This window comes from Lissotriton helveticus, chromosome 4_1 (assembly GCF_964261635.1).
Source record: "Lissotriton helveticus chromosome 4_1, aLisHel1.1, whole genome shotgun sequence".
Classification (NCBI taxonomy): domain Eukaryota; kingdom Metazoa; phylum Chordata; class Amphibia; order Caudata; family Salamandridae; genus Lissotriton; species Lissotriton helveticus.
The window spans coordinates 579,810,662-579,838,280 of record NC_136063.1 but is presented as its reverse complement, the minus strand read 5'-3'; the positions used below and the strand labels follow the sequence as shown (position 1 = coordinate 579,838,280).

General features: G+C 45.6%; 1 protein-coding gene across 7 annotated transcripts in view; it reads left to right on the top strand.

The window, feature by feature from the left end:
• The window catches only part of CSPP1 (centrosome and spindle pole associated protein 1), a 1,229,219-nt gene that overhangs the window by 993,651 nt on the left and 207,949 nt on the right, over positions 1 to 27,619 (top strand). For 6 of the 7 annotated variants that reach the window (XM_078687197.1, XM_078687198.1, XM_078687199.1 and 3 more), the window contains 2 exons: positions 13,194 to 13,323; positions 15,894 to 16,036. In XM_078687197.1, the coding sequence (XP_078543323.1) occupies positions 13,194 to 13,323; positions 15,894 to 16,036 (273 nt within the window). The remainder of the gene's footprint in view (positions 1 to 13,193; positions 13,324 to 15,893; positions 16,037 to 27,619) is intronic. The other variant, XM_078687194.1, reaches the window with a different exon arrangement.

Here is a 27,619-nt window from a genome sequence, read left to right as displayed (position 1 = left end):
TCTCTGACTGCGGCTAGAAGACTCAGTGTTTCTGTGGTCCGAAACAAGGGAGAACTCAGAGGTCTTCGGGTGTTATCCCCTGGCACCAAACGGGTTCCTAAAAACCCGTTACCTCACTGCCACTTCATTCCGTGGCGCACATACTTTTATACCATACATATTTACAATACCCACTCCCAAAACATACAGAACTGACAAATGAGAAAAGTTCAAAAACAAGCTATCGGGTATCTTGTATACGCCCTTCTTTCAGGCCCCGTGTACTTCCCTCCCCTCAAGTTAATCAATGCTAGTGCATGTAATTCAATTTGCAGGTGGCAGGGCCTATTTGCGAGCCTCAAACGACAGTTGTGTAACAAGAGAATACACAGAGAGAATAGTGAAGGCCTGTTAAACAGGATAAGATAAAGGAAGAATGGTGAGACCCGCACAGCCAACTAAGACAAGGATCAATCAGTCTAGACATGGATTAACTAACTCGGCCAGTTCCTGACATCGGTTTCTTAGACAAGGACAAAGGGTTATTCTTTAACAGGAGAGGCAAGCAGCTGAAAAGGCAAAAACACTATGTTCGCCGTGTCGCCTGAGTGAGGGCAACACAAAATGGCGGCTGTCACATAATGGCGGCTGACTACGAAGCGAAGTTGAAAATCACGGAACCTCAGACCCTCCTTTTGCCATTATTCAGGCAAAAACACAGAGGACTCACGCTAATCTGAGTCAATGTCGATGGTCATAAGGTCATTAAGCTGTTGCTGCAACATCATCTTAATATTTTCTGTTTGCTGTGACATAGGCTTTGGGACACACAAGGTGGCACAAAGACCACAGATAGCGGGCCACATTGCAAACAGAGACAGCAAGAGAAAATGATGGCCAAAATCATCCCGAGGAAAGTTAACACTTTCCATCCCCACATGGACAGTAGTCCCCAAAACCATCCCATCACAGACCAATTTCCTGAGTCCTGATGAATAGACTCGGAAATTACATGTAGCTTAGAAGTGGCTTGGTATACTGTAGGAGCATTATCCGGAATGTAAATGCAGCAGCTAGACCCGATCAATTTACAAACTCCTCCTCTATCAGCAAGAACAATGTCTAACACCATTCTGTTTTGTAAAGTCATAAGGCGATCTGCCTGAAGTTCAGCCGTCAAATTACTCAAGTCTCCGGAAGTCACATTTATCGTAGCCTCGACGACACGAACCAACTGTCTAATGTTTCTGCTATTGACCATTGGGCCCCAAAAGGGAAGTAACCCTTTAATAAAGTCTCCTCCCTCTTGTCCAGCCGTGTCTCCAGAATCAATAACCCCTCTACCATATCTTGTCCTGTGGTGTCCTGAAGGAGCAGTGTATGTAGGGGGAAGTAAGAAAGCTATATAGCATGTTCCCGAAAAATAGCAGGAAGCCATGTGTAGGCCCTATCATGACAAACAAAATGTGTACCTTGAGATGGTACTAACGGAGAAGAAATCAAGGGGGAATAGACATAGGTATGGGAACAGACACTCTTTTCCTGTTTATTTTTATTATTCTGACCAGTTATTTGCAAACACAGGGTGCCTTCATGAGGGTACAGTCCAAATCGGTAGGGATCTTCTTTCTTTGGCCCTGTCAGTGAGGCTAGTAATGTAGCGAGTTACATTCCACCCATCATATGCCCGTTTCTCATCCACGGGAATCTTACTAATGTCGGCAATTTTGGCCATAGTCACTATTCCTTTAATCAAAGGACTATGACTATAGTCTGATCCACTAGTATAGATATCACCAGGAGGATATCGGAGTTGATTCTGATATGCATTAGAAAACATAGCCAAATAAGCCCAAGCGGAACTTCATATGAAAACGGGAGAACCAAATATGGCATCCCTTTCTCAGCATTATGGGGCAAAAGCCCACAAACCCAACAATCAGTAGTATTAACTACCAGTTGATGCTGATGCAACAACTGAATGAAAGAATTGTTAAAATATTCTGGTCTCCTAACTTGTTCGTGGTCTGGGAGTGTGTAGAACTTATGCGGTGAGTCAGTAGGAGAAGAGAGCAAAGAAAAAGAAGTCGGAACAGGTGCTTGCTGCATAGTGTGGACAATCCAACCCACAAGAGCTAGTAAAATACATAAACACACTAGAATACATAGTTCTACGCCACATCGACTGAATAGCAATTTCTTATACTTGTTTCTTTTTACAATCATAACATCATTCCCTTCCATCTTAGTATCCACTACTCTAAAGGCGTTGCTCACGATAATCTTCCTAGATCACTTGGCTGTGATTATTAGCCGTCCTATGACACTGCAAGTCCTGTTGACCTAGTCACTATTCAGGTCACAGCTCAAGACTCCTACCGTGACCCTGCAACTTGATGGATAGTGGAAAGGAAATGTCTTTTTTTTTTTTTTAAGGCAATCAAAGGACAAAAGGAAAAAGAAAAAAAGTTTTCAATTAATGTTTAATTGTCTTTGGACACCCCAGATCTTAAGTTGTACCGGGTCTTGCCAGGTACCGTTTGATCCTTGAACAGAGTCTCTGGGTTAGTGGTGTCCAGTCTTAGATGTGGTGGTACAGCTTCTTGTAGCACATCATCATCTTCTTTTTCAGAGTTTGTCCAGTCCAGGCGTGCACTACTAAAAGGTACAAATCGGGGTACTTTCTCACATTCGTTATCGCCAATGCCTTCTTGAACCCACTGATCATAGGGTAAAGGCAGGGGTACCCTCTTACAGTGCACGCCGTGGACCCAGTTCTTCTTTCCGGCGACCTTCACAGCTGTACGTGTTGTTAAAAGGACTTGTCTTGGCGGCCCCCAACGAGGTTCCAGATTCTTCTTCCTCTGAAAATTCTTCACACACACATAATCTCCAGGTCGAATGCAGTGACCTTGATCTGAGGAAGCCTCCGGTAAAGCGTTTTGGACCTGTTGATGAATAACCCGTAATTTTGTGGTGAGGTCATGCAAGTAGTCAACCAACAATGGGTATGGAATGTCAGAGTACTTTTTAGGTCGCAGGACTCCCCAAACATTGGCTGGGTGTCCGAAAACGACCTCATAGGGACTAAGTCCTAAACGAGAATGCACAGTTGTTCTCGTAGAGAGAAATGCCAAGGGTAAAGCGTCAGGCCAAGCGAGACCCGTGCTGGCCTGAATCTTAGCTAGTTTGAGCTTGAGAGTACCATTATAGTACTCTACCAAACCCGCTGACTGAGGATGGTTTGCCGCATGGAATTTCTGTCTAATACCAAGACCCGCACACACCTTCTGCATAATTTGACCCACAAATTCACTCCCATTGTCACTCCAGACAATGCGCCGCAAACCAAACCTTGGGAAGAATTCTTTCAAAAGGACTTTGGCAGTGGACAAGCCAGTATTATCCTTTAGGGCGTAAGCCTCTATCCATCTGGAAAAGGCACAGACCACCACAAGGACATACTTGAGGTTGTTGGAACGTTCCATATGAATGTAATCTATTTGTAAAACCTCAAAAGGATACGTAGGGGGAGAAAAATGACCTGCCGGAGTAGGGGTTCCCTTTCCTGGGTTATGCATTAAACAAACAATACAATGCTTCACCACATTTTCCGCACATTTAGGGATACCTTCATTCTGCCATACTGGAGCCAGAAGCTTACATATTCCTTTCACGCTGATATGAGCTGGACCATGCGCCATAGTAACTACAGGCAATACATAGGCATCTGGTAACAGCCATCTTTTGGTGTTCTGACAATTCCGTCCAACATCCTGTCTCATCCAACATTACCGTACTTTCTCTCCACTTGTTTAATTCCTTCTTAGTCGCTTCTGCTTGAATCATTTTCACACTTTCCACTGTGTCTTCACACATACCTCCTTCTCTAACCCAATTTGCAGGGCCTGCAAAATACATATGGCTCTTAACGTTCCTCGCTGTTTCATTCGCTACTTCATCTGCAAATGCATTCCCTCGACCTACATCATCAGTAATCTTCTTATGCGCACTGCACTTTACAATCGCTATTTGGTAGGCAAAGTAAGTGATTCAAGAAGATCAGTAACCAACTGACCATGCTGTATTTTAGTCCCATGGGAAGTAAAGAATCCTCTTTCCTTCCACAAGCGACCAAAACCATGAGCCACGCCAAAGGCGTATTGTTTATCGGTGTAAATAGTCACTCTCTTTCCTTTTGCTAATACACATGCTCTTGTCAGCGCAATCAACTCAGCTGCTTGTGCTGAATTGTGTGTGATACGTGCAGTTTCTACTATTGTATGCAATAGTTCAGGAAGTAAATTAAACACAAACTTATCCACAAATAATCGCTGTCCACTTTCCGTACTTAAATCTTGACCACAATGGTTGATGAATGTTTCCTCGAAACGAGTAAAGAAATCAGAGACACTCATCTTTCTTCTGTTTACATGCAGCCAACTTGTCCCAATTAACTCGGAGGGCAGGCATCATTGTTTTCATTAAAGTTATTATTCTACCAGGCAAGTCAGTGATCAAAGCATCGGGTTTAGCACCACCTACTTGTAGCGCATCTGCGGCAGCTAAAGCAACCCAAGTGCCACCCAAAGCTTGATCATGATCTTCCTTACGAATTCGAGCCCATATTGCTGGAGGAACTACATTACCCATCAGTAAATCAATATCTTCCAAATTCATAACGCACACATCAACAGTCTGGGACAACTCTTTATAATACCCAGCAGGATTCTTACGAGGGTCCGGTAGAGACTGTTTAAGCGCTAGAACTTCAGATCTTTTCCAAGGGTCATGTACCCATATACGCTGGAAATGAGCAGGGATACCTGGAACATTACCTGCTTGTGGAACCGTTTCTCTCCATATAAGGGGAACTTCTCGCATAGGATAATGTTTCACTTTATGCCTTACCGCAGGATCCGGTTCAAGAGAAGCTTGAGAGAAAAAGGAAGACCTAAAAATGATAAGTGTTCGAACAGCATCCTCGACATCGCGACCCACAATAAGACCTTTATCGAAGGTAGCTTGTATGTCAGATAAACCCTGAGGAGGTAAATCCAAACCCATATCACCCCATCCTTTAATCAGGGTATTACACATAACATTAAAAATATATCGCTGCGTAGGCGCATTCCACTGAAAGAAAGTATCCAAGATATCATGAACGGTATACAGTGGACCACTCATCATCCAATTGCGGGCAAGAGAATCTAACCTAGTTCTTTCATCAATATCCGGAATTTGACTACGAGATTGTCTTCGGGACGAAGCAGGAGTTAAATTAAGAGCACCGAAGAAAGGCGACAAGAGACAGGAAACGGTATCAACTAATCGTTGGCGAGCTGTAGGAGAATCAGACAACAAAACTGGAGACATCGTATTAAGCACAACAGGAGAAGAACTATCGATAGTAAAAGAAACTGGCAGTGAAGGAGACGAAGGTACAGAAGTCGGTGGCAAAGGAGGTGGGGGGCGTAATTACTGGAAAAGGCAATTACGGAGGAACTGGAATAACTGGTTGGGCAATAGGTTGCTGAACAATAGGTTGTAATGGAGGTGCATTAGCACCTAATACATAAGGTGGAGGTAATCGCAACAGCTGAGACATGAAAGGATCTTCATCAAGATCTTTACTTTTTGTGGGAGGAGTCAACACTGGATAACATCTATCTATTGCCATGCGGTGCTGCCGTTCCGAAAAGTCAATCATTTGATCAACTTCATTATTTTTAAACTGTTTCGCAGCCTGTAGGATCGACATATCCTGTGCTTTCCTATCCTTTTTCGCTTGTTTAATTTCTTTCTGTTTGGCTTCCTTACGCCAGAGGCGGAAAGAGTCAAACATTGCCGGCCGGGCTTTTCTTTTAAATTAAATCGATTCTAAATTGTCTAATATGTCAGGCTCAAAGCTACCATTTTGTGGCCACTGCAAAACACCATCTTTCTTTGTATATCGAATCCATGTATCATTAAAAATAATAGGACCAAGACCATGTTTGGAATAGAGCTCATAAGTGGGAGTTCCAACCGGAGGAATTGGACATGAGTCCTCGTGCTGGAAATTCCTATTACAAGCAAAACAACAAAATTTCCTAAACTTACTAAGTCCAGGCATTTCGTAACAAACTGGACTATTCTCAAATTTCAAAGGGTTTAAGACAATTATTACAGCACAAACGTACTTACCCCTCGGCTTCGACTAATGCATTGGTCGAATAAAAACCCAAAACAAAAAGAGTGGGAGCTACCCACGTATACTTAACCAAGTATTTTCTCACGCCAACAGGTGTTCGTCTAACGTCTCGCGATACCAATCATCACCAGGGGCCAAGGCAGGGCGACAGTCAGGGCAGCAGTCGTCAGCAGCCGTCTGAAAGGATTATCCGCTCTGAAAAAGACCTTCGGTCAACTTCGACATACAGGGGTCGCTCTCGTGGTTCGCGAATCCTCCAGAATTTTCTTGCGAAGCTCCTCACGATCTTCGGGCTGAACCGCTACCACTGAAGTCGCCCCACGTTGGGACGCCAATTGGAGAACCGGGCCTTATGGGCCTAGCGGCGCAGGGCACGTCTGATATCTCCGGGTTCACCTGCCTTATCAGACAGAGACACAAGACACTCTGTTCGGCGTAGAAAATCAGGTTTATTAGCTGCAGCTAAGCACAGTGGTCCTAGAAGTAAACCAATGGTAAATTCTCAGGAGACTGCCACTTCATTCCGTGGTGCACAGACTTTTATACCATACATATTTACAATACCCACTCCCAAAACATACAGAACTGACAAATAAGAAAAGTTCGAAAACAAGCTATCGGGTATCTTGTATATGCCCTTCTTTCAGACCCCGTGTTCTCCCCTCCCCTCAAGTTAATCAATGCTAGTGCATGACAATTTGCAGGTGGCAGGACGTATTTGCGAGCCTCAAAGGACAGTTGTGTAACAAGAGAATACACAGAGAGAATAGTGAAGGCCAGTTAAACAGGATAAGATAAAGGAAGAATGGTGAGACCCGCACAGCCAACTAAGACAAGGATCAATCAGTCTAGACGTGGATTAACTAACTCGGCCAGTTCCTGACATTGGTTTCTTAGACAAGGACAAAGGGTTATTCTTTAACAGGAGAGGCAAGCAGCTTAAAAGGCAAAAACACTATGTTCGCCGTGTCGCCTGAGTGAGGGCAACACAAAATGGCGGCTGTCACAAAATGGCGGCTGACTAAGAAGCGAAGTCGAAAATCACGGAACCTCACCTTTGCGGCCTCCCCATAGCTACAACAGCTCCACTAAGAGCCACCATCAACGCTGCAGCTAGACTCATCACAGGCTTAATAAAATCGATCCCACATCTCCCCAGATTTTAAAGCCTTGAATTGACTACCATGGGAAGCCAGAATTCACCTAAAAATAGCCTGCATGACCCACAAAGCCATTCACCATAAAACTCCTGGATATCTCGCTCAGAAACTGTTTCTCTCTGGGGGTAAAAGATCCACAAGAAGTGCAAAAAACCTAGTACTGAAGCCACTCAGATTTAATAAGACTAAAACCTATAAACGCTCCTTCTCAGGGATGGCCCCTAGGATATGGAACGCACTACCCCCAGAAACCAGACTTATCACATCCACTGCATTGTTCAAAAAGGAAGTAAAAGCAATTCTCATAAAAAAATCCACATGATCTTCACCTAAGGTTAACATGATCTGCTGCCAACAGACAACCCATATGGCACTGAGGCTCTCTCGCCCAGCACCTCTCTCCATTTTCATTTTGCACAACGTAGGATGCAGATCCTATCTACCTCTATCGTTTGCTTTTGGTCTGCTCATTATGTACATGTATATTTATATGTTGTATGGTTTTTGTTTAATTCTTTTCATTATTGCTTGTAAAGCGCTCTGATATCCGCAAGGATCTGGTTCGCGCTCTATAAAACTTTCAAAATAAATAAATAAATAGAGTGGATTTCAAATTTCTATCTGGAAGGTATCTCTACTAATGGCCTGGACTTCAACTAGAAGAGTCAGCGATATTCAAGCTTTCACCATAAATTCTCCTTTTCTGCAGTTCACTTCCACTTCTCTGGTGCTACGCACAAATCACAGCTTTATGCCGAAGGTACCTTCGGACTTTCACCTTAATGAACCAGTCATCTTAACGATATTTTTTCCTAATCCGCAATCCCCTGCGGAAAGGGCGTTGCATACCCTTGACATTAGAAGGTGTCTTAAGTTCTATTTGCAAAGGACCTCTACCATTCGTAAAACAGATCAATTGTTTGTTGCCTACGGAAGAATCCGGCAAGGACAGGCAGTGTCTAAACAGACCATAGCTCGCTGGATTTCTGCCGCTATTGACTTTTGCCATCCGCAAGCTGGAAGACCTTTGCAGACAACCCCAAGAGCGCACTCTACGAGGGCAGTTTCTTCCTCCACTGCTCTCTTTGCTGGTGTTCCTCTTCAGCAAATCTGCAGAGCAGCGACTTGGTCCAGCAGACACACGTTTACCAAGCACTACTGCTTGGAGGCTGCCAGCAATGCTGATACGTCAGTGGGACAAGCGGTTCTCTGCAATCTTTTCAAATGAGGTGAGCCTCTGTTTTTCCCTCCTTCTCTGTACTGCTTCTCAGACGCTTATTATCATGCCTAATATATAGTAGCGGTACAAAAGGGGGTGGTGATGGACGGAGCATCTGAACCAATTAAAAAAACTCACACCCAGTCAACAGATCTGGGTTTAATCCATCACCGTTCTTTAGCCCACTCTGCCACCCCTGTTCAGACATGGCCATATGCAAATCAGTCTGACCCTGTGCCTCATGGGAACAGTCCAGCTCGAACTGCCAAGCCATGCCTTCCCTGGACCGGAAACAAGCTTCCGAGGCCCGGTTTCTGGCATGTCAGCCGTCTTCAGCCCGGCTTGCTTGAATCCAGTGGCAAAGTGAGCAAGGGACTCACGTCAGAGCATACCTTCTTACCCAGACCAACTGGTTTTGCGGACAACAGCACTCTGCCAGGGCTGGTTTTGGTTCCCAGGTAGTGATCCACCTAGTAGGATCTTTGAATGCCAAGGCGGATAAGCTCAGCCGTCAGCCCCTAGTGAATCACGAGTGGCCGTTACTTCTGTAGGTGATGTGAGGCCTCTTCCATGAAGGGGAGAGCCTTGGCTTGATCTGTTTGCCACCACTGAAAATGCAGAATATCAGCACTTTTACTCATTGAAGTTTCGAAAGCCTCTCTTATTCAGAAAATGGAACTCTGGAGTTATGCACGCCTTCCCACAGATGCCACCTCTACCCTCAATTCTCAAGAAGATCAGGACTGACCAGATGCAAATCATCCTAGCGGCCCATATTGGATACAGAGTATGGGATCCAAACTCCTGGGCTTGAGCATCTGTTCTCACATCAGGCTGCCCCTCTGTGAGGTTCTGCTCTTGCTGCAGCAGGGCAAGGTTCTGCACCTGGCCCTCCACAAACTTCACCTTCATCCTTGGAGATAGAGCGGCAACAGCTGAATACCTTTGGCCCTTGTCCGGAGGTGGTTGATGTGATCTTGGCAGCCAGGTGTCCCTCGACAAAAAAATTGTAAGCCTGTCATTGCGACACATTTATGGCTTGGTGTGGTTCTCAACAGATAGTCCCCTTCCAAGCTATGTTATATTTTGGCTCATACCTGGCAAAGCATTGCTCTGGGCACAATCAAAGGGTACATTTAGGCTCTTTTGGTCTTTTGTGGTTGCCTCATTGTTTTAAGTCTCCATTTGTAATGCACTATTTCAAATGTTTAAATTTGTTTGCTCCCTCTCTCTTTCTTTGTGATTACTCATTGGGACCTTAACTGGGTCTTTATGTTTCCATGTTAGCCAAAACATTACCCTGCTGGCGTTATATTCTCTGCCTCATCCCTCTACGGAGGAAGGAAGACTATAGCTTGGACCCCAAGAGAGCACTGAGAGTTTACATAGATTGTACCTAAGAACACCCTTTGGTCTATCAGCTCTTTGTGGGGTTTTCTGGAGCGAAAAAAAGCAAAGCTGTGCAGAAGAGAACCATTTTCAGCTGGATCATGCTCGAGCATTAAGGCCCGCTAATCCTTGTTTTAAAAACTGCCTCTGGAAGGACTGCAAGCTCATTCAACCGGGCAAAAGCTGCTGATACTTCATTAGCATGCAAAATCCCTGTCCTAGACAATACGTTCATGAAACACTAGTGTCTTGACAGTCCAGTTCACCGAGAGGGGCTTAGGTCCACTCAGTCCTGCAGGACTTTTTGGTTTGAGTCCATCCACAGACCCATCTCTAATATAGGTACTGCTTTGGTATCTATTCATAAGGTGAGGAATCTGCTGCTAGAAGTCTCCATGAGAGTGTCTTACCTTGGGTAATGCTCTTTCTGGTAGAGACTCTTTGTAGGCTCAGATTTGTCATTAACCCTCCCTTCCTCCACATTCTCTGGTTGGCCTCTATCCATTAATAACATCCTAAGTCAAGGAATCTGCACTGTGGTCACACCACTTTGCTTTAAAGGGCTCTGCATCTGGAGGCATGGTCAGTCTAGAAAGCATCTGACATCAGTGTGAGGGAGTGGTGCCTTTCCTTGTCATTTCAGGAGCGGGATGGCATCAGTGCAGAGCCATACCATGCCACCAACTGACATGTAGAGATACTGCTGAAATTTTTCCAGATCCAGCTTGACTGCTAGGGAATATTCATAAGGTGAGGAATGTTATGTGTATTTGTAAAGTGCACTATCACCCATAGGGTATCCAGGCGCTGAATAGGGGTATGTGCCTAGCCCTTACTATGATAGGTTGGTTAATTGAAAAGCCAGGTCTTCAGCTTCTTGTGGAATTCCAGAAGAGAAGAGGAGGCTCCTATCTGGAGAGGGAGGTCGTTCTACGCTTTAGGAGCAATATTAAAGACCGCTCGTCCTCCTGATCTGGTTCTGTGGATGCTTGGGATGTTGGGGAATAGGAGTTCAGTGGGAGTGTCTAAATGGTTGGTGGAAGAAGATGGGACTTTTGAGGTAGGTGGGGCTACCTTAAGTTGTGGAGTGCCTTGAATGTATGTGTTTGATGTCTGAATTGAGCTCGCTTATGTATTGGAAGTCAGTGTAATTCCTTGAGGTGTGATGTGAGTTCTGTGTGAGAGGTTGAGTCTAGTTTCCGAGCTCTGGATGGACTCTAGTCTTGTGAGTCCAGTGAGTTGCTTTGTGATCCTGGCATTGAGGGTGTTCCCGTAGTCCAACTTGCCGATGACTGGGGTGTGAGGGAAAATATCTTTCTTTGAAACTTCAGGATGTGGAAGCAGGATGCAGTGACAGTGTTGACTTGTGCAGTCATATCCAGATTGCTGTTGATGATTATTCCGAGGTTCCTAGCATGTGATCTGGGTGTGGTTGTGGGTCCGAGTTTGGCTGGCTGCCAGTTGAAGTCCCATGGTGAGGTTTTCTTGCTGAAGATCATGACTTTTGTCTTGTCCCTGTTGAGTTTGAGACAGTTGGCTTTCATCTAGTTAGCAGCTTTGGTCATGCAGTGAGGTGTCTGCGGGTAGATAGTTTCTTCCAGAAAGAGCATTACTGATGGTAAGTAACTTGTTTTTCTAAGTCCTTCAGCCCTTTGACACACACTCATTGATGCAATGATTTTTGGAACCTGCCTAAGTATTACTGTCAGATCCTGCAGTATGGGATCCCCATTCTCCAGCTTATTGAGCTTAGGTTTTTGAACTAATGGAGTTCTTTGGCACCAGCTATACTGCACCACCCAATGAGAGGACTTCCATGTGGGGACTGAAAAACTGAGACTATTAGAATTATTAGAGTGAGGTACTTTGTATCTTCGAAACGGCTAGGCTTAACATCTGCAAGAAAATAAAAGGGGCCCTCACTCTACCTATAGTTTAAGGATGCTTTGTGAGTACAGCATCATTATATTTTATCTAGGTATAAAGACCACTTTGGTTAATCTGGTCTTAGCTAGAATCCATCTCGAGCCTCGTTGCCCTCTAAAATTCTTTAAAACTTCTTAACCTGGCCCAAGTCCATTTGTAATCTATGACAAGCAAAGTCTAAAAGGAAAAAGCATTGTTTGCTTCATTATGCAATATGCCGACTCCTTTGTGCAATTTCAAGTACAGTATTACCTTCCATTAGTTTTGTGCAGCACATTAAGCCATAAATCACATTATACTATGTATACTAGGGATGTGTTGCTATCTTGCCATAGTCTATAAAAGGAGAATCTTACTTAGGGAACTATTTCTGAGGCAAAGAACAAGTACCTGCTTAGATTCCTCTGCAATGTCTTTCACAAACAGAGACCTCCTCCTTGGCTCACTGCGGAAGATTTATACAAATAATCAGGGACGCTCTCCAGCCCCGTCCGGGCCCCCTTCAACGTTCACACAAAGTTCAAAAGCTGATATAGGATTACTTTAAACAGAAACTGGGAGACAGATGTTTTGCCCAACAGAAATGAAATCCCAAGGTTATGTTTCTACAACATTAAAGACAAGCTAGCAGAAGGAGACAATAGCAACACTGTAAGACTAACAGCCATCTTCAAATTAAGAACCCCAGCGATTGGGAACCACCATTTCCCTCAAGCCACAAAAGCAATAAAGTGGCACCAGCACATTAGCCTATAATGCTGGTTTTAGATTTCACGTCTGCTCAAAGTACATGCACCTTATTAGAGAGTCAGGACTACGGGCAAAATATGCGCAGTCAAAGAGACAGGGAGGAAAAACTGGAAAACTGATGGGACATAGCAGGTGGTGTGTTCACTGGGGATGAACCGATTGCACAAAGCACACACACTTTATAAGAGAGACAGGACTATAGGCAAAATATGTGCTGCTAAAGGGACCGTGATGAAGACCTGGAGACCTGATGGGACTAAAAACTGGGGACATGTACACTGGGTATGAACCGATGAGTAATGCGCACTTCATGCACAAATCTCAAGTTGCTTCACCTTTTACAAACCTGGATGCAAGAGCCAACTGCACATCTCTATACAACATTCATATATGTAAGAGATACAAAAGGACTATCTGATGTGCATTTAGCTCCTTTGGTTTCTGTTGAGGCAACACATAATGTATGTTTTGGTTTCATCTGCCTCAAAATTGGGTATTGAACATTTTGCTAAAATTGCATTTCAAGTTGTTGAGCTTGCAGTATGACTTGTGTAATTTTACATTTGATAAATTACAGAGGAAAAGAAAAATGTGATCACTGAGTTGTCAGAGTTGAGAAAACAGCTCCGAAGTGAACAGAGACGTCTGGAGGGACGATTACTTGATGCTGGCGAAGAGGATGATTTGTCCTTGGTTGGGACGACCAGGTGAGCTAGCACTGAAAGCATTTGTAACTTGCCTTTTACAACCAGCCGAAATTGTTGCATACAAAATGTACTTGTGCTAGGTTATTGTAGTTTCTGAAAATGTAATGAACTTGTGCAAGTGCTCGAATACAAGATGTACAATGAATGCTCAAACCATTAAGAGTTTAAAAGCTCATGCATCTTCACTTGTTAAAATAAGTATAAATGAGTTCACTTTTAGAATTAGTGTTTGCTAGGGAAGGGGTGCCCAGCCACGTCTAGCCCAGTCCAGCCACCGGTTCATGCAAGCTGCCCAGTCTTTGCGTGGCCACGGACGTGGGACCCAGCGACCTCGCGGGTCCGGGAGCCAACGAGCGGGTCAGTCCACCCTTTCCCCCCGCCACAGCCTCCAAACCCTCCTAGTCTGACATTTCAGTCCCATCAACGGCTAGTGGGCAGCAGGATTCCCCATCACCTCCCCCACTGAAAATCCATCACGTCAGACAGGTGGGTTTTTCAAATAGTCCGAAGGGGCTATTCCCTCCCCTTCGAGACTACCCCTTCCTCCATGCCACCGTCTTTTAATCACATGGCGTTTCTCCACCAGGAAGTCTCAGCTCTCTTGGCCACGGGAGCTATCAAGAGGGTCCCCACGCCAGAAGTTGGTCATGGTTGCTATTCATGCTACTTTCCAGTGGCCAAAAACGGCAAAGGCCTGAGTCCTATTCTAGACCTCCGGGCTCTCAACCGCTTCCCCCGGACGGAAAAGTTTAAAATGCTCACATTGGCTCAGGTCTGCACTCGACTCTGGAGACTGGATGGTGGTGCTGGACTTGCAGGACGCCTATTTCCATATTCCCGTCCTGCCGGCCCACACCCCATAATCCTAGAAAACCCTTACCACCCTATACCCCTACCAACCCCTTAACCCTAAAAACACCCCTACAACCCAGTATTCTTACCCACCCCTCAACTCTAAAACAACCCATATCAGCCTATACTCGCATATATATTGCAAAAAAAGAAGCAGAGACCTCGGGGTAGTTTTCAAGTATAGGTGGAAATCAGCTCCTGTATGGAGCACCCTCAACCCCGAAGACACCCCAAAAATGTCAGTTTTTCTATCAAAGTCTTTAAGCGTAGGATTAGCGTGCCATCCTTGGCCAGATAGAAAGGGACAAAGTCTTTTGCCGTTTCTACAGCAAAATATTTAAACATAGGACTAGCACAGCACTGTCCATGCCGAGCTGTTAAATAACAAAAGCCTTTTACCACTCCAGGCACAGTATACAGCTTTGAATTAGTAAAATACCAACCAAGCCCACCTGAAATGAATAAAAGCAACCCCTGACATGTGTTTTGCTCTCATTAGAGCTCTTCAGAGAGGTATAGCTTTGCCAGACGCAAGGGAGCACCTAGTATAAGTCAAAACAATACAATTTCAGGCATAGAGTGATGCATAAATTCATAAATTATGCATAATAGAAGCAGAGACCTCTGGGTAGTTCTCAAGTATAGGTGGACAGCAGCTCCTGTATAGAGCACCCTCAACACCAGCGACACTCTAAATTTGCTCATGTCAAATGTCTGTTTTTCTATCAAAGTCATTAAGCGTAGGATTAGCGTGCCATCCATGCAGAGATAGAAAGGGACAAAGTCTTTTGCCGTTTCGACAGCAAAATGTTTAAACATAGGACTAGCACAGCGCTGTCCATGCCAAGCTGTTAAATAATAAAAGCCTTTTACCACTCCAGGCACGGTATACAGCTTTGAATTGGTAAAATACCAACCAAGCCAACCTGAAATGAATAAAAGCAACCCCTGACATGTGTTTTGCTCTCATTAGAGCTCTTCAGAGAGGTATACCTATGCCAGACACAAGGGAGCACCTAGTATAAGTCAAAACAATATGCTTTCAGGCGTAGAGTGACGCATATATTATGCAAAAAAGAAGCAGAGAACTCTGGGTAGTTCTCAAGCCTAGGTGGAAAGCAGCTCCTGTATAGAGCACCCTCAACACCAGCGACACTCTAAATTTGCTCACCTCAAATGTCAAATATATATACACACTACACACACATATACTTACCTTAACTATACTTTCGATGCATGATAAAACAATTGCGTGGTAAATAATGCAGGGTAAAGGCATTGTATGGTAATGCCTGTGTTGTAAAGGTTGTTTCCCATTATCATTCATATCTCATTTATGTAAATGTATTAATGATGAAACAGTCACCATTTTCTATCACTGCTAATATTTTCCTTCCTTATTTTGAGATGGTCCATCTGTTCACATTTTAATTATTGAATAGGCGTTACATTAATTGTTTTGTCTCAAACTAGAAAATGTTGGCCCCTTTCTGGTCGCAAAACAAACATACATTGTGTCTGACTGACACGTATTAAAAGTTGTCAATGTTTAAATGGGCATCTAGGTAAAAATATATGCGTTTTTTGCTAGTTGGGGTGAGGGTCTGATCTTGTTGAGTTGCTTGGCAAGATGTATGAACAAATGTCAAACGTTCTATCACGTTACACTGTTTTTAGGTAATATGACTCAAAAGTATTGTTTATATTGTGTGTTTTAGCAGAAAAAAAGATACAAATACAGTGGATGTATTTGATATGGCCAGACTACGCATGCAGGCCCCAGTGAGACGTCCTTCATCTATGAGGAATGACGCCATCAATGTGCAGAACATCCGTGAGTTCAATGACCTCAAATACAGAGGTGAGCAGATCTGTTTTTACAAAAAAAATTTGCACCACTTAAACAAAACACGCTAAAAATAATTTCATGTGAAATTTTCCATTAAAGGTGGAAATTGCATTCCTAACAACTACTTTTTAGTTCAAGTAATTTTTATTAGTTAGAAATAGAAAAGAGGCATACATTCAGAAAATACATGCGATACAGATAAAATCCATGTAATGCAAGATGCACCTGAGAATACAGTTGATTACACAGAGAAAATTAGTACAGCTACTTTTTTAGTGTGTATTATCACTCTACATTTTTGATACATTATTCCATCATCAATAGGATGACCGCAGAACACTTTTACAATAAACACTTGAGGCTTCTTCATGTACCTCAAAGAGGTTCTCTGTTGCTTGAACCCCTAATGCTATTTAGGTTACCATTTTTTTGTTTGAATATATTGGCTATGTTACTTACTTTAATTAAGGATGACAAATATATTTAAAAACAGCTTATATATCTTATATATAGTGAAACCTTCTTTACTAAGAAATGGCAAATGATTCTCCTCTGGTCCAAAGTGCTCAAGTTGATCTTAAACGTTTGTACAGAATGCAACTTGGGCCATCACATCATTCTTCAGGAACAAAGGAACGGCAGGCTGGCTCAACTATGACTGTAGTTCATGGGAATCATCTACAGAACCCATTTGCAGCCTTTTACCTTTTTTGACTTTTGACTTTGTGCCTCTGCCCCATGGTAGGGTGACATAATCTGGGTTTTATGGTTAATTCATATGGCATGAAAGTTTTCAGGTTCGCAGTGTGTATTATGCTTTCAGAATTCTTATGGATATACCTGGAGAACAGAATTCTCATTGCTAGTATTATTTCTGATGGATACATCTGCCAGTGGATTCATCACCTTGTGAATATTCCCCTATGTCAGCAACATTCGGAAATTCTTTTGTAGCTCATCATGCCGACGTGGACGACGTCACAGAAGCACGGCATCATGCGCGGCTCCGCTGATGTCTCTGACTCCATAATAGGACTCCGTCGGCGTGATGACATCAGTTCCCTTTTTTCCGCGTCGTCGACGCTAACAGTTTTTCTAGGGATCTTCAGTAGCTCGCTTGTTACTCTGTTACTGTTGATTGTTTTCAGTGATTTCTTGTTTCCTGTCGAAATGTCTTCGAAGAAATCTGGGTTCAAGCCCTTTGAGGAGTGGGGAAAGTTAATGTCCATAACGGATCCGCACAAAGACTGTGTATGGTGCCTTTCTTTTGATCATGACTTCCAAGGGTGTCCCTGTTGTAAGAAGATGAACCCCAAGGCCCTGTGAGAAAGAGAGGTGAAGCTTCTTGTAGCGAAGATGAAAGGCAAGAAAGATAGGAAGAGTTCAAAGTTCCGCTTGAGGCGGTTGAAGTCTCATTCGAGGTCGGCTTCAAGGTCTTCTTCGATCCAAGAAGAAGCATAAGAAGAGGAAGCATGGATCCTGGCATCGTTCTGAGAGAGAGTCGGATCCGAAGTTGAAGTCTCCTCGTCGACATTGGAAGGATTATGTGTCTCCTTCACCTGTTGTTCTGGGTCCGGAAGGTGAGCCCTCGCCTATGGAGTCTCCGGAGCAGTCTCCGGCTCTGGCTTCGAATCCTTCCCCGACACACTCTCCACCTCGAGAGAAGGAAGAGGCTCCGTTGCCTGAAGGGTCTGCGACTCCGGTGCATCATCCTGCGGATCCGTTTGACCCGATTCATTTACATCGTTCATACCCTCCATTTCCAGGCCCGGACAAGACCCGACGCATTATTTAATTGGAATGTATGGGGTATTTTCGAGAGCCATGTACCCCTCTGGAGCACCGGCTGGTCCCATGGGTCCGATGGCCTTTAATCTGGGCGTCCCTCAGACATATGCACCGGCGCCGTTTATGCCTTTTATGCCGCCGCTGGCCCGTCTTGGCATTTCTCGGCGCCAAGGTCATCGATGCCGATTCCATCTTCACCGGCTCTGGTCTCGACTCGACCTCGTACGCTCCAGACTGATTCTCCGGCTCCGAGCACGACGCCGGTGCCGGCTCCGTCGGAGTGGGTTGTGGCTCCATCGACGCCTATCCCGAAGATGAGGTCTAGGCGGGAGGCTCAAAGGCTGCTGGAGGAGCGAAGGTATCGAGCAGAGGAGATGGACGAGGGAGAACTGCAAGAGTCTGATGATTTGTTTGATGACCTTAAAGAAGCTAGTGGTTTGGAGTTATCTCCGGAGTGGGAGCTTTCCTCGGCTCCTGATGTACCTTCAAAGGATGTAGCGCCATATCACATAGTCATTAGAAAGGCAGCTGAACTCTTAGATTTGAATCTGCCCACTGCAGAGCTTAAATCAAACATTTTAACGGAGGTATTCCGCTCTCCCTCTTCAGTGGTGGAGCCGATGCTACCTTTTAATGAGGCAATTACTGAGCCTGTTTTAGAAGTGTGGCGTATGCCCTTTTCGTCACCTGCAGTATCAAGGGCTGTTGCAAGGAGATATAGAGTAGCTCCTGGAGATCCGGACTGCTTGTCTTCGCATCCGTCTCCTGAGAGGTTGGTTGTTCAGGCAGCCTGCTCCAAAAAATCAACAGGTGCTTTTCCTCAGGTGCCTAGTGACAAGGAGTCTAAGAGACTGGACCAATCGACGAAGAAGGTTTTCTCTTCGGCTAGCATGGCCCTCAAATCTAAAAATGCCACGTGCCTTTTAGGACATTATATTCACACCCGGATGGATTCTGCGAAGCAGTCAGTTCCAAAGATACCTGAGGACAGACAGAACTTCAATGAGGTTCTTGCGGATACACAAGCTGCTGCTCGTCAGGTGATCCAGAGCGGCTTGGATACGGCTGACTCTGTGGCAAGGGTCATGGGATCGTCTGTTGCCACCAGGAGGGCTGCTTGGTTGAAATCATCTGAATTTTCTCCTGATGTGCAGGCTACTTTGATTGATCTTCCATTTGATGGTTCAGGCCTATTTGGGAAGAAGAAGGCGGCTGCTGCTGCCTTGGAAAGGTTCAAGGACAGTAAGGCGACAGGTAGGTCTTTAGGCCTTCAGACCAGAGGTTCGTCAAGTAAGAGATACAGAGGGTTCGGAAGATCTTCCTTTCGCTCTTACAAGCAACCACAGCAGCAGCAGCAGAATTCCTTGTACAAATCGTACAGGGGTAGAAACAGGGGCCGTCCTCGAGGTCGTGAAGCCTCCTCCTCCTCTTCCTTTTACTCTTCCCAACCCCCTCCTACCACAGCAAAGCAGCCCTAGATCCGTCATTCTGGATCATGCTGGTCCTGTGGGGGGTCGGCTTACACATTTTTTACAAGATTGGGAATCGGTCACATCAGACCTTTGGATTCTCAATCTTGTAGAGAATGGGTATGCTCTTCCCTTTCGGGAATTTCCCCCAAATGACCCTCCTTGTCAAGGGTTTTGCATGGAGGACCACCTGCTTGTCCTACAGGAGGAAGTCCTGGCGTTACTGAGAAAAGGTGCGATAGAGGTAGTTCCGGAGCAGGAAAGGGGTCAGGGGTGCTATTCCCGGTATTTCCTTATATCCAAGAGGGATGGCAGGCTTCGTCCAATCCTGGACCTCAGGATCTTGAACCTCTTTCTTAAACAGGAGAAGTTCAAGATGCTCACCCTTGCGCGGGTTCTTCAAGCGCTGCTGGAAGAGGACTGGATGGTGTTGATCGACTTGCAGGATGCGTATTTTCACATTCCCATCCTGAAGTCGCACAGGAAGTATCTCCGTTTCACGGTGGGATCGCAACATTACCAGTTTGCGGTCCTTCCGTTTGGTCTTACTACTGCACCTCGAGTCTTCACCAAGGTGATGGCTGTGGTGTCAGCACATCTCAGAAGGCCAGGGATACCAATATTCCCTTATCTGGACGATTGGCTGATCAAAGCAGAGTCGCCAGAGAAGGTGCTCCATCATCTGCAAGTCACAACTCAGTTGTTGTACAGATTGGGCTTTTCGATAAATGTACCCAAATCTCACCTGATGCCCTCCCAGCGCGACCTGTTCATAGGTGCTGTACTGGATACCACTGTGTGTCGGAGGGCAATCTGTCTCAAGGAAAGCCCTTTAAACTGCCTCCATCGGTGGCCACGGTGATAATGGATGCATCCCCCCCTAGGGTGGGGTGCTCATCTGGGGGATCTGGAGATCAAGGGTCTTTCGTCTCCATAGGAAAGTTTGCTTCACATCAACCTTCTAGAGTTACGGATGATCCGTTTGGCACTCAAGGCATTCCTCCCTTCCCTTCGCGGTCGGTCGGTTCAAGTCCTAACGGACAACACAACCGCGATGTGGTATGTCAACAAACAGGGAGGAGTGAGGTCGCAATGTCTTTGCAGAGAGGCACTGCGTCTCTGGTCCTGGGTTCAGGACCATCAGACTTGTCTGATGGCAAATCATCTGGCCGGAGTTCTGAACGTGCGTGCAGACAGTCTGTCTGCAATTCTCGGCCGGCCACGAGTGGAGGCTTCATCTGGAGGTGGTTCGCCACGTCTTTCGGACGTGGGGAACTCCTCGGGTGAACCTGTTTGCCACTCACGAGAATGCTCTCTGCCCGTCATTCTGCAGTCTCCAGTTTCCGATGCAGGGAGCTTTGGGGGACGTGTTTCAGTTGAGTTGGGACTCAAAACGCCTTTACGCGTTTCCTCCCATACCCTTGATTCCTCGAGTTCTGAGGAAGATACGCCAAGACCGGGCCCAAGTTGTATTGATCTCCCCGGATTGGCCAAGAAGGGTGTGCTACACAGATCTTCTCCACCTCTCCTCGTGCCCTCCGCTCCATCTCCCTCTCAGAGCAGACCTCCTCTCGCAGTCGCAGGTTCTACACCCCCACTTCCAGACCTTACACCTTCATGCCTGGAGATTAAACGGGGCAACCTGAATTCTTTTTCTCTCCCACCTGACGTGGTGGATGTTATTTTATCAGCCAGGCGACATTCCACCAAGTCTATCTATTCTTATAGGTGGTCCAAGTTTGTTTCATGGTGTGGAGAGAAGTCCATTGACCCTTTAAAGGCTCGCGTGTCCGATATTCTTCTGTTTACACTCTCTTTGGCTCAGCAAGGTTTTGCTGTAGCACAGTGAAAGGTTATCTTTCGGCAATGTCGGCATTCCTTTGTTTGCCAGATCAGCCGTTCTTATTTGTCACCTATTGTTTTAAGGTTCTTAAAGGATCTTACAAATAAATATCCTCCTACCCCTTTTATTGTACCTCAATGGGAATTGAATCTTGTGCTTACTTTCTTAATGGATTCACCTTTTGAGCCTTTGCACAGGTGTCCCTTGAGGTTTTTATCTTTTAAAGCGGTCTTTCTGATTGCGATTACTTCGGCAAGGAGGGTAAGTGAGCTTCAAGCTCGGAGTTTGAAACCCCCATTCTTGACCATTCATGCTGAAAGAATGGTTCTCAGGACCAGGGCTGCTTTTCTGCCTAAGGTGGTAACTCCCTTCCATTTGGGGCAGTCCATTACCCTCCCTACCTTCAATCCTCCCCCTCACCCTTCTAAGGAGGAGGAGAGGCTTCACCGTTTGGACCCTAAGAGGGCGGGAGCTTCTACCTTGACAGAACCAGGGAGTTCAGAATTGATGACCAACTCTTCGTGGGTTTTGTTGGCTCCAGCGGTGCACAAGCGCACGCTGTCAAGATCGATTGTCTTGTGTATCAAGATATGCTACTCTCTGGCCGGTAAGGAACCTCCAGATGGTTTGAGAGCTTATTCTACTAGGGCAAAGTCATCTACATCTGCTTTTTCTAGGGGTGTTCCTGTGGAGGACATTTGCAGGGCGGCAACTTGGGCCTCCCTTCACACTTTCGCAAAGCATTATTGTTAGATGCAGAGATGAGGAGGGACGGACATTTTGCTCGTTCCGTCCTTCAAGACTTCTTGGTATAGAAGGGTGTACACCCTCCTCCGGGAGTGGGACTACTGTGGGAATCTATTCACAAGGTGAGGAATCCACTGGCAGATGTATCCATCAGAAGAACAAGTTACTTACCAGCGGTAACACTTTTTCTGGTGGATACAGTATCTGCCTGTGGATTCCTCACTGGCCCACCTGCCTCCCCGTTGTCCACCCTTGTATACCTTCAATAGTGACAATGTTTTAATGCATATATATATATATTACTGTCAAAGGAAGTGTATTGTTATAATTGCTTTCCAGCATCGCCTGCACACTCTGTGTGATACCTTGGATAGTTTGTACTGTGTACACTGTGTATATATCTAATGTTGTCGGTCCGTCTGTGTGCCTCGAAGGCACGGAAAAAAGGGCGGAACTGATGTCATCACGCAGACTGAGTCCTATTATGTAGTCAGTGACGTCAGTGGAGCCGCGCGCGATGCCGTGCTTCTGTGACGTTGTCCACGTCGGCGTGATGAGCAACAAAAGAATTTCCGAATCTTGCTGACGCAGGGGAATATTCACAAGGTGAGTAATCCACAGGCAAATACTGTATCCACCAGAAAAAGCGTTACCGAAGGTAAGTAACTTGTTTGTTTCTTACATGTGTGATTCTCACATTCCTTTGGAGCAACGCATTCCACCTGTTAGCTTATATTTTAATAACTGCAAAATAGTATAAGAAATAACCATATTAGCTAGGGGCTAGGAAAGAGAATGCTGTGCTTGAAGACATTCTGAAGGACAACAGTAAAATGTGCTTAGATGTAGACTACTGACTAAGCAAGGTGACTTCTCATTGCAAACAGCTGATGAGAGGTATGCGAGGTCAGGGGATATTTCCACAACACTGCAAAAAGTAATGGTGGATTTTATTAGACTTCAGTTCAGTTCAAAACTTTGTTAAGTTAATAAAAACCATGACAGTTGGCTAAGATCTGATAAAAAGCAGCTAAAATATTTAAAGAGCGATATGCAGATAGCCAATGTGCAATAACAGTAGTTGATAAAAACCCTTACAGTTGGCTAAAATTAGATAAAAACAGCAAAAATATTCAAAGTGCTTCATGCCAATAACCAATGTGCAATTACAGTAAACGATCAGTGCAATGCCAGGCTAAACGTTACATAGCCATCACCAGAAACCAAGTCGTATTATGGATTCTGTCCTGGCATGCTAGGTATCAGTCAGTTTGTTTTAAGGTGCTTCAAACCATTTGACTGCTCGCCACAGAATCACTGGTCACTACTTGTCCTTCCTAGCTCGGACAGCATATTTTGTTATTAGGTTCTGTCCTTGGTTACGACTGGGTGATGCCGGGATGATTTGGGAGAGCTGTTGTCTGAGCATTTTGCAAAATTTGGCACACCTCGCAAGCGCCCAGGGAGCAATGATCTTGAAACAGATAAAAAATGCTTCAGCCCCAAAAGCCAGGAAGACACATTTGATCTAGGGCGGGACAGCAGTATAGCAGATGTATCCATGATTCAGATTTCTATTTCCTCCTAGTCCTGCCCAGGCTGGATTAAAGTATTTTATTGGGAGCACCAGCAATCACATAATCTGATACAAACATGTTAGTTATAGATTCCTTAGTTTAGAATTACTTCCAGGCATCAGACTAGATTCGGAACGTTTTTTCGTCAACAGTACCTCTGCGAGTCGGAAGGTGGAATGGGTCAGCTCCTCCTCTGTCGTGGTCACCGGGATGACGTCACAGTAGCTACTTAGACGCCGCACTCGCCCGCTGACGTCTATTCTTTCTTTTTCTTTTTCCGTGCCAGCCAGCGCAGATCCGGAGAGAGCGGTACATCCAGTCACTTTTTGACTGACTTTTTTGAGCGACTTTTGTCAAAGTCCTTTTTGAGTCTACGACTCCTGGTGCACGAGGGATGATGCCCAGTTTCAAGGCATGCGGCTCCTGTCCCCGACTTGTCCAAGTCATCGAAGTCTTCACACTCTGGGTCGGGTAAGTCAAAGCACAAAAAGAAGTTGAAGAAGCATCGCCGCTCTTCGACTTCTCCCCGTCGGTCGGCTGACGCGACAAGGGATGCTGGCGGTACCCCTCCCGTGGCTCCGTACGCAGAGCCCCGAAGAGTTAACTTCGGGCTTCCCTTCCTTTCCGGGACCCTGTGCGACTCCAGCCCAACTCCGTAAGTTTTACGAAGCGATTTATGTCATCTTTGGGTGCCCCCCGCAGACACGTTGGCGGGCCTAGGCCTTCCCAGCTGTCGGCTCCGGCAAAAGGTGCCACAGGCTCCCCTTGGATCCAGCCCTGGATCAGAATCGGCGCTGGTTGACCTTATTACACCTCCACCAGCACTGCTTCCTCTGGCACCGCAGCCGATGCCGGTCGTGTCCCTGACCGGCATCGACCCCGGTATCTACCCCGGCATCCATCCCGATGTGAATCCAGAGCCGGACCCGGCGCCAAGTGAGGTTTTTGTGCCCCTGTTCACTCCTGGATACCTTTTCGGCCAGATTGGTAACCTGAGGATGAGGAGGAGGACTGGGAGGGGTCAGGTGACCCTTTAACTGACAGGGCGGCCGAAGCCCTCAAACTCGAGCTTCCTACGGTGGTGGACAGGACTTACCTTAACTTCTCTTCTTCACTCAATCAGAAAGTTCTCAAAAGACACTGAAAATAACAACAACAAAAAAACACTATTACTTCACCTTGCCACATCACAGCCTTAAGCGCTGTTGGCCCCCACTGTGACAATCATTTTTGCCGCTCCCCCTTCCATTACCTCCTCCTTGGATTCCCTTGCTACCATCAAGCAAATGTGCCCTTCATCCCTCCATACCCCCTCTCTCACATAAATTTGATTTGTTTTACTAATCCAGTCAGCTATCCACATAAAATATAGACCTGTTCTTTGCATGCGCTAATTTATAGCATGTCGGAACTGACAATAGTACAAACTCTCTCTCTAGCAGGAACATCCAGCCTCTGCCCCCCAGGTGAAAACCAATGTATTTATTGCAAAATAAATGACCCTGCGAGGGGGTCGCCCCACGAGGGCTGACCACCCAGATAACATTCCTGGTGGTCTAGTGGGCTTTCCTGGCCGTGCATCGCTGCTCAGCCACAATCTACGGGCAGGAAACCCTTTCAGAAAGGCCCTTTTTGAAACAAGAGACTCTCCCCTTTCAAATGAGGCCTCAATGAATGCTGGGGGTACCTTTTTCGGACTGTTTTCCCCATCGGAGCCTAGCGCGGCCTTACCTGCTGCTTCCTCGGCTCCGGTGGGGTAAACTGTGACGTCAGCATGTCTTGTGGCGTGCTGATGTTACAGATCTGGGAGAGACGCAGAAGCGATTTTGCTTCTCCCTCGGGGGTTCTAAAAAAAAAAAGGAATTCTCTGCAGGATTCTTTAAAGCCCTCCCTGGTGACGGCCACTGGCTGTCAGACGCATCAAAGAGGTTAACAAGCCAACGTGCAACATCTGCTTTGGAAATAGTATGGCCCTTTTGTTGTTTGGAAAAGGACACAAAGAGCTGTTGTTTCTCTTAGGGTAGAGGCTGCTGTAGTGACAAGCACCATACAAGGACTGATCACAACATAAACGTCCCTGGGCCCAGAGATGTCGCAAGCCTACCAAACGAATAAACGGAAAAGGGCCTGCCGCATGCTTATGAACAAACATGTACTCGGTGATATTACGAGGGGGTCTAGTGGGGAGGATATTTATTTATTTATTTATTGAGCTTATAGAGCGCGACAGCTACCCAATGGGTTTCCCGGCGCTCAAAAAAAACAGTGAGCTATTGGACCTAAAGGATTCCTACGTACTGGAGAATTATTGAATGAACAGCCAGGTCTTGATAGCTCTGCGAAAACGGAAATAGCTGGTCTCTGTACGGATGTTTAGGGGGAGAGAATTCCAAAGTTTAGGGCCCAAAAAAGAAAAGGACCTACCACCCATTCTAGCTAGTCTGTATTTGGGCACGCTGAAAAGGCCATGAGATGAAGATCGGAGGCAGCGTGCAGGAGTGTAGGTGTGGACAAGGGATTGCAGGTAGCGGAGGGCAGTACCCCACTTTATTTATGCATGTAAATTTGACCCGACTCGCCACTCTAAGCCAGTGTAAGTCACGGAGGTGCCCCGTAATGTGATCAGTTCTGTGACTTTTACATAGCAGTCTTGCAGCGGCATTTTGAACAAGATGTAGGCGTCTTGTTACTGCCTTAGTTGCCCCTAGGTAAAGGACATTGCCATAGTCCAACCGAGAGGTTATCAGGGCATTGACCACAGACTTCTGGGTATCGTGCGGCAGCATTCAAATAATTTTCTTTAGCCAGCGCAGAATGGTAAAGCAGATGACTGCCACGTTATTTACTTGATACTGCATAGTTAGACCATTGTCTATGGTAACCCCCAGGTTACGCACATGGTCAGATGGGAGAGGGCAGGCCAATGCTTAGGACTCCAAAGGTCTTGCTTATGACCGAGACCCTCCATTCAGTTTGGGTAGATTTTCGATCATCCAGTTTGATATTTTCTTAATGCCTGACTGGAGGAGGGAGGTGGAGACTTGGTCCGCATGGATATGAGAGGTAGCAGTGTTTGAGAAAATTTAGAAAGTACGGTGAGTAAGAAAGGAGGTCAGCCAGCCCAGAGCCTGGCCGCGGATGCCCATCGAGGTAAGAGATTTTATGAGTATGGTGTGAGAAATGGTATCAAAAGCTGCGCTGAGATCAAGCAGAATCAGCGCAGCGGTGTCTCCTCTTTCCAAAAGATGCCAGAGGTTTTCTGTGACGCCCAGTAGAGTTGTTTCGGTGGAAAACCCAGGGCGGAAACCAGATTGGGAAGGGTGAAGTATGTCATTGGCCTCGATTAACTGGGCAAGATGGAAGTGGATGTGCCTCTCCAGGATTTTGGAGAGGAGAGATAGGGCGGATATTAGAAAGAACTTTAGGGTCAGCAGTAGGCTTTTTCAGAAGGGGTGTCACCATGGCATGTTTCCAGATTGCCAGGACCGTTGCATTTTTTAATGAGAGATTAAGGGTTTTACAAATCAGGGAGAGCTGCGGAGTGTCAATTAGTTTGAGTATCGAGACAGGAAGTGGGTCCGCTGGTGAGCCCTATTTCAATTTACCTAGAATCTCAGTAAGGACTACTGGGTTGATGTCTGGCAAGAAATTTAAGGAATCATAAGTAAGGGGTAGTAAGGGGTAAGGCAGTAAGGTGACTTATGCTATTCGGGCTGGTGGCCTGAGTCAGCTGGGGACTATTACAGTTCTGTTTGGATATATCCTGATAGATAATTTCTATTTTCCTTGTGAAAAACTGCAAGTTCATTGCATTGGTTGCTACTCAGGGGAGGTCGTTTGGCTATGGTCTGGGAGCCCGCTAGATATTTAACTAGACCAAAAAGTATTTTGGATTTATTTGTTGCCTCTGCAATAGTCCTAGCGACATAGCTGTCCCTAGTCATGGCGCAAGCCTTGTGGTATAGCTTCAATTCTTTTTTGTAAGCAACCCCTGATTCAAGGAAGTAGTCCTTTCTCCAGGTACGTTCTAAACGTTTACATTTGGACTTATCAGCTTTTAGTGATTCATTGAACCATGGTGCTGGAGATTTGTGAGCTTTCAATTTTTTGTAATACAGGGGAAGACAAGTATCAATAGCCTCAGTGAGCCAGATATTGATTTTAGTGGATG